The 13,370-nt window shown below is 33.0% G+C and overlaps 1 protein-coding gene across 1 annotated transcript; it reads left to right on the forward strand.

Moving 5' to 3' along the window:
• Window positions 1-1,454: 1,454 nt before the first annotated feature.
• On the forward strand, window positions 1,455-12,976 carry LOC132746370 (uncharacterized). Its single transcript, XM_060735491.1, has 6 exons — window positions 1,455-1,558; window positions 3,361-3,575; window positions 5,238-5,376; window positions 8,318-8,442; window positions 9,637-9,814; window positions 10,586-12,976. Exons 2-6 carry the CDS (start codon window positions 3,373-3,375, stop codon window positions 11,213-11,215), a joined length of 1,275 nt encoding a protein of 424 aa, XP_060591474.1. The 5' UTR covers window positions 1,455-1,558; window positions 3,361-3,372; the 3' UTR covers window positions 11,216-12,976.
• The last annotated feature ends 394 nt before the right edge of the window (window positions 12,977-13,370 follow it).

Genomic DNA, 13,370 nt, shown 5'->3' on the forward strand with positions numbered 1-13,370 from the left:
TTTTTCCGCAGAGAAATCATTCGTTTTGGCAGTTGCTAATTTCATTTATATAGCATCTTTATGGACAAGTAAATGCACTAAAATACTTCGTTAAGTGGTAGGCCTACCAATTTATAAGCATGTATCAACTATGTTACACGATGCGCTATCTGTAGATCAGCACGTGGTAAGGTTGATATGCATAGGCTATTTTAGATTACCTCACCAAGACGTTGAATTGCGTTCATTAGATCTAAATATAACTCGATCATGCACTAATATTCTGTGTGATTTGGTAAGCAGGACCACCCTTTGGAGACGGAATACTACTACAGTAACCATTCTCTCTTAAAACTAATACAGACAAAACTATTATAAAAGAAACTAACTTTTGCGTCTTGAAAAAGAATTGAAACGGAACAATTTCGTTTATAATTTATTACGGTTTAAACCGATAAATCAAGTAAAAATAGAAATCCTATTTATATAAACAAACTGGGATTACCGAAGTAACTAAAATAGCGTAGATTTCCGTAATATTACTTCGTCTGATTCCGCAGTATGACGGAATCGCCCAAATTGTCACGATTGCAATCGGAACTACATCGGCTATTATCATTAAACCGAAGAGTGACGGAAAGGGCCGAAAAGTTGCGATTGGCACGATTGCAGCTGGTTTTCCGTTCAATCATGCACTAACAAATGTAAGCAGGAAACCACCTAACCGGAACAGCTTTTCCAAAACAGATGGCTTGCAGCCGTGCAAGCCAACTAAAGGTACTGCTCCAATCCTGTATTGAGCTTAAGGTAGCACACCACAGTAATGTAAGCCCCAGCTTCGAATGGCCAGGGAGGATTTCTTGGATATAGTGAATATTCTGGATTTAAATGACTGGTTGTCTTTAAAATGCATTTTCAGTTGTGACATCTAATATGATCACTGGCAAATTCGAAAACATGGCCAGAAATCGCATGCTGTTGATTATATATGTCAAGGCCGCCATTTTTTGTAAACATTGCTTTTAAACAGCATGCACGGTAAAAAGAAGTCATTTTACAGGGGGGTACAAACTTTTAGCAGTAGCGAAAAATCTACAAGGTTGAGGACTTGTTTCTTTGTGATATTTTGCATGTATAGGGAGTTGCTAAAGCAGAGACGGTGTTCCTTTAGCCTGTATATTTGCAGATATTTTTGCCAGAGGGACGAAATGTTGTTTGTTTTTGGGTCTCGGGCCACTGTAATTTTGGGCTTCAACGGAATGAATTGCAACTTTTTTGACTGCCTGCCTATTGCAGGTGGGATAATTTCTTTGTAGATTTGCAATCTTATGTCATATATGTTCTCAACAAAATGTGTTTTCTTTTTCCAGGTTGTGTAGTTTGGTATCAGAATTATTAGACGTATTGCTTGTAGGACACTGACGGCAGGAACTTGAAATTAACTGTGGAGTGCTACCTAAATCCGACACCTGAAAGAGGTACGGAAATGGTACGTTCAAGTACAGGAGCTATTGTCATAGACGCTTGATTTACAGCTGAAGATTTTTTCTTATTATATTCACTGATATTTGTCTTCCTTGTAAGTGTCACGAATTGAAAGACATACAGGATATTCTATTTCATGCTCTGTTATAAGTGTTAAAGTTTATATTAGCATTTATTTCCGTAAAATGTTTAAAATTGCGATTTAAATTCAATAATATTCATAATCGCCGAGACGCTTATTGAATTTATGTCCATGTTTTGCACTTGATGAATTTGAAAGACAGTCAGCAAGATATGAAAAATAGTTTTGGTTTTGTGCCATATATGCAGAAAGCAATAGATATTGCATAGTTATTACTATTTATCATGCATGTAAAATTGGATTGAAATTGAAATATATGAAGGACGTCTTGCGACCTCAACTCCAGTAAAGTAAAGTAAAGTAAAGTAAAGGTGATTCCGCTTTGTCACTTGTCAGCCATGTTTGTTTTCACCAAGTCTGTCCAAAGTGAAAGTAGGCCAAAATTCATATAACAAAATAGATTACAATGTAAAATGATGAACCATTTTGAACCTTTAAAAAGTTGCGATTGTCTGTTATCGGAGAATCCCGCCTATTATCATTGAATTACATTGAATTTACATTGAAAAATGGCGCCGCCCAACTAGAACTGACACTGAAAATTTCATTGATAGGTATAGAATTCTATGTATTCTTTATTATTTTTTTGTTTGATTTTCTACACATGAAGTCTATAGCAGGGCAAGCCAAAGCCCAGGCCCGCTTTGCGGACCCTGCCTTTGACTTCCCCGTATAACATGTGTGGCTATAACCACAGGTGGCAGTATCAGTCTGATACATGCGTTGTAACTTGCAATCTGATTGGATGAGCGGATTCAATTTCTGGTTACTGTCCAATTAGATCGTGAGTTACAACCCATGTATCAGACTTATGTATCAGACTCAAAGATGGCTGTGACAAGTCTAAAGCACTGTGAAATAGAAAGAAATCCATAGAATATTGATATTCGTTGGACTTCAATAAGGTAAACTGTGGAATTCTAGTTCTTTTTTATTCATTTAAATTAGTCGCCAAAACGACGATATCCCGTGTTCCACATTGTTTGGCAAATGAACTTATAGTAGCTTATAGTAGACTTTTCACCTTTATATAACTATAGTTTTGAGAGTGGAATTTTTTTTTTTAAATTTTATCGGTGGTTTTTTATTTTGTATCTTATAGTAAGCTTAAGATAGTTTCATTAATTTTTTTTCAGCGTTGTAGCAGGGGTCCAATGTTGTTGTGGGGTGGCCAAACACTGATACTGCCACCTGTGGCTATAACTGTTGAATTGTGTATGCTTGCAATATATCATTTTATGTATACATGTATGTATGTCTAGATGCTAAAGTGGTCAGAAGTAAAAGGTGCTATTAATCATAATATAACCCTGATACACATTGAATGGTGTAGGCTGGCAGTAATTGGAGTTAATAATAGAGTAATAGAGTGTTTCCGTTCAACCACAGCAAAGTTGGAAGATCATGTGATTGAAGGGGAAATGTTAGATGTCTAAGATTTAACTTTTTTCTGCCTGTTCACTGCCTGGTCAGTTTTGGCTTCTGTATGGCAGATATGCCCAATTTATGCACTATGGTGGGCTTTAAGCTTCATAACTGTTTCCACAGAGGGATGGGTGGAGGGGGGGGAATGTGGAGCTTTACTAGGGATTTCAAAAGGCACAATCCCTGCTTTTTTCTTAAGGGAATGCATCAATCACAAATACAAATCAATGTATATTTTTGCTCATATTCTATGCACAGTTATAACCAGTACAAACAACACAAAGACAAATTGTGAACTGATTTAATCATATCAGAACTTATATTTTTAGGAACAGTAAATCATGATAAAGATCCGTGTTGCCGTTATTGGGTGTGGTGCTGCAGGACTTTGTGCTCTAAGACATCTAACAAGCAGGCCAGAATTGTACGAGGCTACAGGGTTTGAACAATTGCCAGGAGTTGGCGGTACTTGGAGGTACACGGATACTGTTGGAACATATGACAATGGTTTGCCAGTACAGTCCAGTATGTACAAAAATTTAAGGTATAACAACATACGAGAATGTAGTGGTCACCAAATTCTATGATTTTAAACATACCAATATTTATGTTTGTCGGATATTTTATGTAATATTTTAATAAATTTATCATCAGTAAAATTATATTGTGTCCATTATCTTCTGGATTCTCGAATGAGTTCTAACACTAGATGTCTCTGTTACTTAACACACATGAATATTGTATGTAAACAGAATTAAATGTTTCGGAATAAAATATTATTCTGATTTATTTTAAGTAGGGTTCTGTCTATTTAACAATGAGTTTGTGCATGTGCCATTCGTTTTTAAGGAACTTTACTACCATATTTATTTCATATAAACATTTTGTGAGTATTCTTTAAAAAAAATTCAAATAATGATTTTGCGGCAGATATATATCTTTATACAACTTAAAACAATTCTTTTGTAACTGATAGAAATAAGTCTCCCTCCTGGAACTAACCAGTACTGGTGTCTTAGTAATAATGGTTAGTCTTCTTCCTGGAACTAACCAGTACTGGTGTCATTCAAGGAAACATATTGTTGAGCTGAGAAGGACTTAAAACCATGACTTTTAAGTTTAGAGATATAACCTTAACCCCAAGACCGATACTCTCTTAACTATGTTTAATAGTATAATATTGCTGAACTGATATCTTAGTTTAATTATATGTACACTTTGTAGTACTGTATTTGGCAAAAATGTAGTATTGTATTTGGCAAAAATATGATTAAATAAATATTTTCAACTATTTCTTTGACAAGTTTCAGAAATAATTCTAAGTAAAATAGAAAAATTTATTGATGCAATAATAGCAGTACAGTTTTCAAATCTGACTTCCATGTAACATTTTGTCAGTTTAGAATTAAAGGTCACAATTAAAAATATGGGCTAAGATTTTGCAAAAAAAAATCAGATTTTTTTTTTTCAAATGAAAAACAAATCATTAAAACATTAATCAATATCCATTTTATTATTGACATAGAAATTTTCTTTATCAATGGACAATATTTGTTTGTTTGTTTGTTTTTATGCCCCCACAGAGTGGGAGCATATAGCGTTGCACTTGTCCGTCCATACGTCTGTCATAGAGTAGCCACATATTTACTGTCCTGTGAGAACGTCCGTCCGTCTGTCCGTACGTCCCGAAATCTTGTGAACGCAACTCCTATTAAACCGGATGGCAGATTTTGCTTAAACTTCCAGGGATGAACAACCTTAATAAGTAGATGGTAGAAACAGAAGGAATTTTTGCTGCGACCAAATTTAACAGAATTATGGCCCTTTGTTGATTTTTTCACTATATACTATGTAGAAATTTTGTGAACGCAACTCCTCTTAAACCGGATGGCAGATTTTCCTTAAACTTCCAGGGATGAACAACCTTAATGTGTAAATGGTAGTAAAGGAAGGGATTTTTGCTGCGACCAAATTTAACAGAATTATGGCCCTTTGTTGATTTTTAGTTTTCAACTTGTGGCACATGTAGTCCAAAAATATTTGACCTAGAGTCATAAGATTGACAGAACAGTTGCGTGTGGGGGCATCCGTGTCCTATGGACACATTTCTAGTTTCTTTACATATGAAATGAATAGTTGAAAATTTCAGATAGCAATTTCTAATGGTGTCATTGTCATCATTGTTTGTTTGTTTACAAATTTTCAGAACAAATCTACCAAAAGAAGTTATGGCATTCCCTGGGTTTCCATTTCCTAGTCACCTACCATCTTTTATAAAACATGAGGAAGTCTTGCAGTATTTGAAGGATTACTCACAGTTTTATAAACTAGAGAAAGCTATCATGGTATACTCTTTTACATTTTTCCTTTTCTTGACAAGTTGTATCAGTGATTTTCGTCTTCTATATTTTCCCCTAAAATTGCTATATTTTACCCTGAATTGCCCTATGCAGCTAGTTGATAAAATTAAATTGGCTGAGACTGGAAGACAAAAGCTGGCCCTATAGAAACCCCCTGCTATGTACCATGCATGACAAATTAGATTGAAATTGAAATTTATGAAATGTGTGGGAAGATTCCATTCTCAGTTGTTGGAATTTGATTTCAGATTTTCCACCTTTTGTGATTTATCATGCAATATTCTCCCCTTCAGAAAGTCACAGGTTGTTTTGAAAATTGAAAAAATAATCATGTGTATTCACTGAGTAGGGAATAAGTTTATTTCTGGAGTTAGAATACTAAGCTAGAAATAGTACTGTATATTGTCTAATTTATACAGAATTGTTCTATCTTTAGATTGTGTAGGAAGCTATAAGCCTTTAGACACACTTTTGAATCCTTTTGTGGAACCAACCGGTACTGAGCAGTGAATGTAAAATTTCTTGCTCAAGGAAACAATGATTAGCCCCCTTGATTGGGTTTTAACCCACACTGCCAGCAACTGTTAGATTATTTGACCCACGCCACGACAAAACCAACATAGTGCGTTTGCGACCAGCATGGATCGAGACCAGCCTGTGCAACCGCACAGTCTGATCAGGATCCATGCTGTTCGCTTACAGACCCTTTTACAAGTAGAGAAACTGGTAGCGAACAGCATGGATCCTGATCAGACTGCACAGATGCCCAGGCTGGTCTGGATCCATGCTGGTTGCAAACGCTCTATGTTGGTTTTGTCATGGCACGGCTCATTTTTAGCTCGACTATTCGAAGAATATGAGAGCTATTGTAGTCGCCCCGGCGTCGGCGTCAGCGTCCACGTCGGCGTCTGCGTTGGTTAAAGTTTTTTGTAAAGTCAAATATCTCAATTATTGCTTGAGATATTCAATTGAAACTTACAATACTTATTTATAGTAACAAGGTACATCAGATTGACAAGTTGGATAACTCTATCTACAATATTGCCAGAATTATGCCCCTTTTTAACTTAGAAATTTTGGTTAAAGTTTTTTATAAAAACAAATATCTCAATTATTTTTTGAGATATTCAATTGAAACTTACAATACTTATTAATAGTAATAAGGTACATCAGATTGACAAGTTGGATAACTCTGCCTACAATATTGACAGAATTATGCCCCTTTTTAACTTAGAAATTTTGGTTAAAGTTTTTGTAAAGACAAATATCTCAATTATTGCTTGAGATATTCAATTGAAACTTACAATACTTATTTATAGTAACAAGGTACATCAGATTGACAAGTTGGATAACTCTGCGTACAATATTGACAGAATTATGCCCCTTTGAAACTTAGAAATTTTGGTTAAAGTTTTTTTGTAAAGTCAAATATCTCAATTATTGCTTGAGATATTCATTTGAAATTTACAATACTTTTTTATAGTAACAATGTACATCATTTTGCTAAATTGCATATCTCTGTCTGCAATATTTGCAGAATTATTTGCCCCTTTGAAACTTAGAGATTTTGGTTAAAGGTTAAAGGTCTTCAAAGATATTTACTTGAAACTTTACACATGTACTTAGGGTTATAATTTGAGGGTCATAATTGTATGTCACTGACCAAGTTCCATAACTCTATCTTGCATTAAGGCTGATTCATATCCCCTTTTCTACTTAGTCTCTTGGTTAATGTTTACATGCAAGTTTTACATATCTCAATAACTATTAAAGATATTTATTTAAAACTTCACATATGCATTTAGGGTCAGAATTGTAGGTCACTGACAAAGATCCATAATTCTATCTTGCATTTAGGCTGATTTTTCTTCCCTTTTTCAACTTAAAAAATTCATGGTAAAGTTTTGCTTGTAAGCTGTTATCTCCATAACTACTGAAGGGTTTGTGCCTTTTATGGGACAATTTTATGCATTCGTAATAATAAAGCAGTGATTTACTTGATAAAACATCTTAATAACAAGCCTTTGTACCTTTTCTGACAATTTTATGTATTCATAGGTAATTAGTATTATTATACTCAATAAAGCACCCTTGTGACAAGACCTTCCAAATAATCAAGCCAATACTGTATAATTAGACTCTCTCTAAGACCTATAACATGAATTTATAAAAAAAAATTAGCCCTTTTGTGAACTTAAAAAATTTAACATTATCAAGGCTCTTTTACTATCATAATCAAGCAATTAGAATAGTCGAGCGTGCTGTCCTACCGACAGCTCTTGTTCTGATATATAACCATTCCCCAATGCAGCCACTAAGATTTATGAGTTTGTAATATGATTTGTAAATACTGTATAGTGAACACTGATTTGAGTTGGTTTGGTTTAAACATAGTTATTTAATCTCGATTGCAAAACAAGATCTTGCAACTTATATTAATCACTTTTGAGTCCACTTCCTGGAACCAGCCAGTACTAGTGTCTTATAAAGAAACATGGTCGTGACCTGATTAGGACTCAAACCCATGTTTACTGGGTTGAAAGACAGACACCTTAACCACTAGGCCACTGCTGCCCTTGGTTTGAGTTTAACAGAATAGCCTTAATAGACCTTTAGATAAGCCGTATATTGAAATAAAGATCTTCAGTAATTGATACAAACTGCATGCTTTATATCTATTAAATATGATTCCTAGGTTGTTGTAAACAGTATTCACAAGAAAATTAAGTAATTTCTGTGAATGATGATTATTTAGTTATAACATACAACATGTTGATACTGAAACATATAGTTGCAAAATTGCTTGCCTAATTGTGAAATTTTATAGGTTTTAACTGTACTCTCTTTTCATTTCCCATTAAAATTATTTTGAAATGTTTTGAAGAAACTTGTTTTTCAATAGTTTTCTTTGTTTTCTACATTCCAGTTTGATACAAAAGTTGAAAGAGTAAGTCCTGTAGAGGCCAATAACAAGCTAGAATGGAAAATAGAATATTCTCGCCAAAATTCAAAACAAACAAAGATGTTTGATGCTGTTTTTGTTTGCAATGGGTAAGATCTCTTTTATGTTAGGATTGTCCAGTTTTTCAGACATTTAAAGTTTTACATTTGATATCCATATTTATCACATTAACTGCGGGGCAGGAATGTTATAAAGCCATTTAATAAAAATGATATTACACTAGTGTAATATAATTTTGGTGTGACGTCATTTGTGCTATTTATAAATATAGTTTTGACTCATTTAACTGTAAACTGTTCTCTTTATGAAGAAGCGATAAATAGAATATTATATTGGTATAGATTCAATAATTCATTGAACTCTTTGAATAAAACAATATTATGCTCACCAGAGACTAGCATAATATGATTTTATTCAACTTGTTTAATAAATTTAGTATTAAACCTACACTCATTTAATATCCACTATAACTGTTGATTTGAACATCACTCTTACCATAAGACTGGGTATTTTTATACCATTCAAAATTAATTTTGTGTTCCATGAATTATACAAGACTGCATAAGCTATGTGCTCCTTGCATTTGAGCATCAATTTTGTTAATGATTTTGTCCGTAAACTATGTGTCACTTTATAATTTTAGCTCGACTATTCCAAAATATTAGGTGTTGGCCGCCATGGCCATTGGTGTTGGCATCATCATGGCCATTGTTGTCACATTTTGTTTAAGTTTTTGTGTGCAAGTTGGTATCTCCAAAACTACTGAAGGGAATGGATTAAAACTTAAAACTTGTTCTCTGTGATTATATTGCGTGATGATCCCCTAACTCCCTCTTTACAGAGTTATGCCCCTTTTCTTACTGTCCAGCACTAAGAATAGTGTAGTGTGCTGTTATGCGGACAGCTCTTGTTCTTATAAAGTTAGTCAGGCCACTTAGCTTAATAGGCAAAGCATTGGATTTGTAAATTTGTAACAGGTTGCTGGTTCCATCCTTAATGGGTGGCAGAATTTCTTGGTGATTATTGATCTTAGACATTAAGTGTAATGGTCATTTGACTTTCACTGCTGATTCAGAAATCATGTGGGATTAGAAGTCTGTCACTTGCGGAGAAATTTGTAATAACTGGGTAATTTTCCAAGAAAGCTGTTTAGGTCGACCAAAAAAGTGATAAGATCCATTTAAAAACCTAACAAACAAATATATAAAGTTGTCCACACATAAGTATATAAGTATTTGTCAAAAAAAATAAAATAAAGTTAGAATTGCTTACATCGATTTCAGCCATTACACAATACCGCTAGTTCCAAAACTTGAAGGGGCAGAGGATTTTGGAGGTCTCATTACTCACAGTCATGATTACAGGGTACCAGACACCTATAAGGATATGACGGTGGTTTGTTTAGGTGCCGCGGCTTCTGGTCAAGATATAAGCCTAGATATAGCTTCCAAAGCCAGAAAGGTAAGCATAATTTCCAGGGCATTTCTGCCTATCACCAGGGGCCTGTATAAGGTCCTATTCCCAATGTAAAATAACTTGTTTTTTCCCAATTTAATTTTTTTTTATCCCAACAGCAGCCATAAATAAAATAAAATGTTTCAATTTCTGGGGAAAAAATGAACTTTTTTGACTTTTAAAGAAGTTACAGGCAATTTGATCATACACAAGAACAAAACTAAAAAAATGATGTAAAAGGAAGTTTTTCAACAGCTTAAAATTTCTCAAAGTTTGCAAAATGTTGCATATTTTTTCCCAATTAAAGCCTTGGGCCTTATCCCAAAATGGCTAAAAAAAGTTTCTTATTTCTAAAAAATATGAATTTTTCTGAAAAATTATTGATATTTCAAACAGTACGTAGTGGAATGTCCATGCGTCAAATTTTGATAAGTTGATTTTCTTGTTTTGTTAAAGTAAAATGAAAGTCCTGACCCTTCTCTTTATATATTCTTAATAAAAAACCCTATGGGTTGAATTTTTATTGAATTGAGTTTATCAATGTGTCAAAGTTTTTGATATCATCTGAGATCAGCATTGTCTCTTGTCATATATTATTAGTGTTTAACCCTTTGAATTCTAGTGGTGAAAATAACCTACCTGTGTCGTTAATTAAACAGTTGACAGTTGTAACTTACCCATTGCACAAAGTTTTTTTAAGTAAGACTAATTAATTAAATGATTTATAACTTGTGCCATTAGCAGCCTTAACTTATCAATAATCTTTTCTCATTAAAGGTGATCATAAGCCATAATAAGCCAAGCCTTCAAACTGTGTTGCCTAGCAACATGAGTCAGCAGAGTGGTATTGAAAGACTAACAAAAGACAGTGTAATATTCAAAAATGGTGCGGAGGAAAAAGTTGACGCTATCATGTTATGTACTGGGTACAGGTACAGTTTTCCCTTCTTAGATGACGTGTGCAATATAAACATCGAAGATGAAAGAGTCACGCCTTTATACAAGCATATAATAAGTGCTAATTATCCGTCTTTAGCATTTATTGGGGTTTGCAAGAAAGTATGTCCGTTCCCGCAGTTTGATTGCCAAGTTAAGTTTGTGCTGTCTACTATTGATGGAAGTCAAAAATTGCCGAGTAAAGAAGAAATGATGGTGGATAAAGAGGAAGAGTTTAGGAGAAGACTTGACGAGGGTATGCCACCTCGGTACGCCCACACTATGGGTACACGTCAATGGCCTTACAACGACAGTCTTGCGGAGATGGGAAAGTTTGAGCCCATTCCGAAAGTGGTGCAAAACTTATATGATGAAGTTCACTGTATGCGTGTGAAGAATTTACCTACTTATAAAGATAGGCAATACAGGATTACTGATGAAACAACTTTCGAAGAATTGACCATATCTTGATGAAGTTTTAAATTTTAATTTAATTGATAAAAGATGATAATAAACAGATCTCATCAAAATTTTTTAGAATTGTTGAAATATGATGTGCATTTTTATGCTGGTAAACACATTTATAACTAAATATTTTGATAACAACCATAAGTGTTGTAAATTGACATTGAACAGTTTAGAAGTGAAGTAAAGTAAAAAAATTTGATTCTATAATAACAAAGATATGGGGCTTTATTTGCATTCACTTTAATTCAAATGATTTTCAGTCTGTCTGAATGATTAATGTATGTACTTTTATACTGATTTTGTTCTATTTTAAACTTTTTTTGTTAATTTGAAGAAATTGCTGACCTTATATTCCTTTTGATTTTGCTTTTTACCTACAAAAGCTTTATACATGTGTTTATATAAACATGCTTGTAATAATGTGATTCTTTTAAACTGTGATAAGTTACTGTTATAATGTTTTACTGATTTTTAAAGGTGCTCATGTATTTATTAGCATTTATCAGGCATAGACTGGAAATTAACCTTTGTCATTAGTATAGAGCCATGCCAGTGTACACATTCTTTACAGTCTGAGCAGGCTGTATACTGTTAGTTAACATTTTTCTCAATTTTTTTACAGTAAAATCTGATTATAATTCAGTATTCAGGGGACTGCGGAATTTGTACTGTTATTGTTATATTTGAAAGCCACCAATTTGAACACAGGAGTCGGATCCGTGGCAACAGCGTCATATCATAAGTGTCATATCATAAGCGTCATATCATAAACGTCATATCATAAGCGTCATATCATAAACGTAATATCATAAGCGTCATATCATAAACGTCATATCATAAATGTCATATCATAAGCGTCATATCATAAGCGTCATATCATAAGCGCCATATCATAAGCGTCATATCATAAGCGTAATATCATTTTAAGTAGGGCTGTCATTGAATATCGCAATATTGATGTATCATCAATATTTACTTTTCTACACAATTTTGAATATCAATACACTCAAATCTTTTTTCTTCTAATCTTGTGAAAATATTTTTCCATTTTGTGTAAATAGAAAAGTCACTTCTATAACAAATATTCAAGCATCTTTCTCTCTTCTTACAACATTATTTGATATATCAATATATTGTTGATAATTGTCTTTCGATGTAACAAAAAATTCCAAAAATGACAGTTCTAATTATAAGCCATATCGTTATAAGTGTTGTGTATTGTATTTTGTTATTGAAATCCCTAAAACTTTGAATTGATCAAATTCTTAATTCAAAGCAGATTAAAGCAAGTCATTAAATTTAGCAAGTTTAGGTTTTATGAGATATATGATGGTTAATAGTATTTTAATATTAACTTTAAAGTGGATTGGTCTACAATGGGCACATTTTTCATAAGTTTTTCATATATAGATAAAAACAGTAGAAATGTCTCATTTGGATATTCTTACAAAATATTTATTGGATAAAAAATGTTGATAGAGTTCATTAGGGAATAATGAATAATTAAATATTGCCTTAGAACAATTTATTATCTGCTATATGTAAAAATGTTGTAGCAAACATCTTTGATATGCTTATAAGACCGCATTTACAGTTTTGTCTTCAAAATGGAAGGAAAACGTCCCGTCTTACAGTAAGGGAAATATGCTATGCAGTATTAGATCATACATCTTACACATAAAATATCAATAAATATTTCTTTTGTGTTTTTTTGTTTTTCCTTGAATTCTAATAACTAATGTTTTGTTCTAATTCAGATGCTATTGTGACCACGGATTTATATGTAATATAAATCCGTGTTGTGACTAATCATTATATTAAGACTGGAAAAGAAATGAAGTTGATTTGATAAGTATTGTTTTAAAATTGGTAATCCAATATTTTTATTATTGGACTTGTAATCCAATATTTTTTATAATGGACTTGTAGCATGTGTTAAAATAGTTTGGCATTTTTGGATTGCTTAATTTTTGCAGTAGATTTTCTTATGTTGTCTAGAAAACAAAAGCATAATTGTATTTTTATCTGAAGTAAAAGTTGAAGGTTTATTTGATAGTATTATAATAGAACACTGTGTTTAAAAGATGCATTTAATGTGATTGAAGATTTTCTGTGAAATTATTTATTGATTCATAACTTATAATTATTTGGTTGTTTT

Source organism: Ruditapes philippinarum, unplaced genomic scaffold (genome assembly GCF_026571515.1).
Source record: "Ruditapes philippinarum isolate M1 unplaced genomic scaffold, ASM2657151v2 ctg213_1_1_1_1, whole genome shotgun sequence".
In the NCBI taxonomy this organism is placed as follows: domain Eukaryota; kingdom Metazoa; phylum Mollusca; class Bivalvia; order Venerida; family Veneridae; genus Ruditapes; species Ruditapes philippinarum.

Coding starts and splice junctions, on each gene's coding strand:
- LOC132746370 (XM_060735491.1), top strand. CDS start 3,373: ATGATAAAGATCCGTGTTGCCGTTATTGGGTGTGGTGCTGCAGGACTT. Junction 3,576..5,237: donor AGTATGTACAAAAATTTAAG/GTATAACAACAT, acceptor ACAAATTTTCAG/AACAAATCTACCAAAAGAAG. Junction 9,815..10,585: donor TAGCTTCCAAAGCCAGAAAG/GTAAGCATAATT, acceptor TTCTCATTAAAG/GTGATCATAAGCCATAATAA.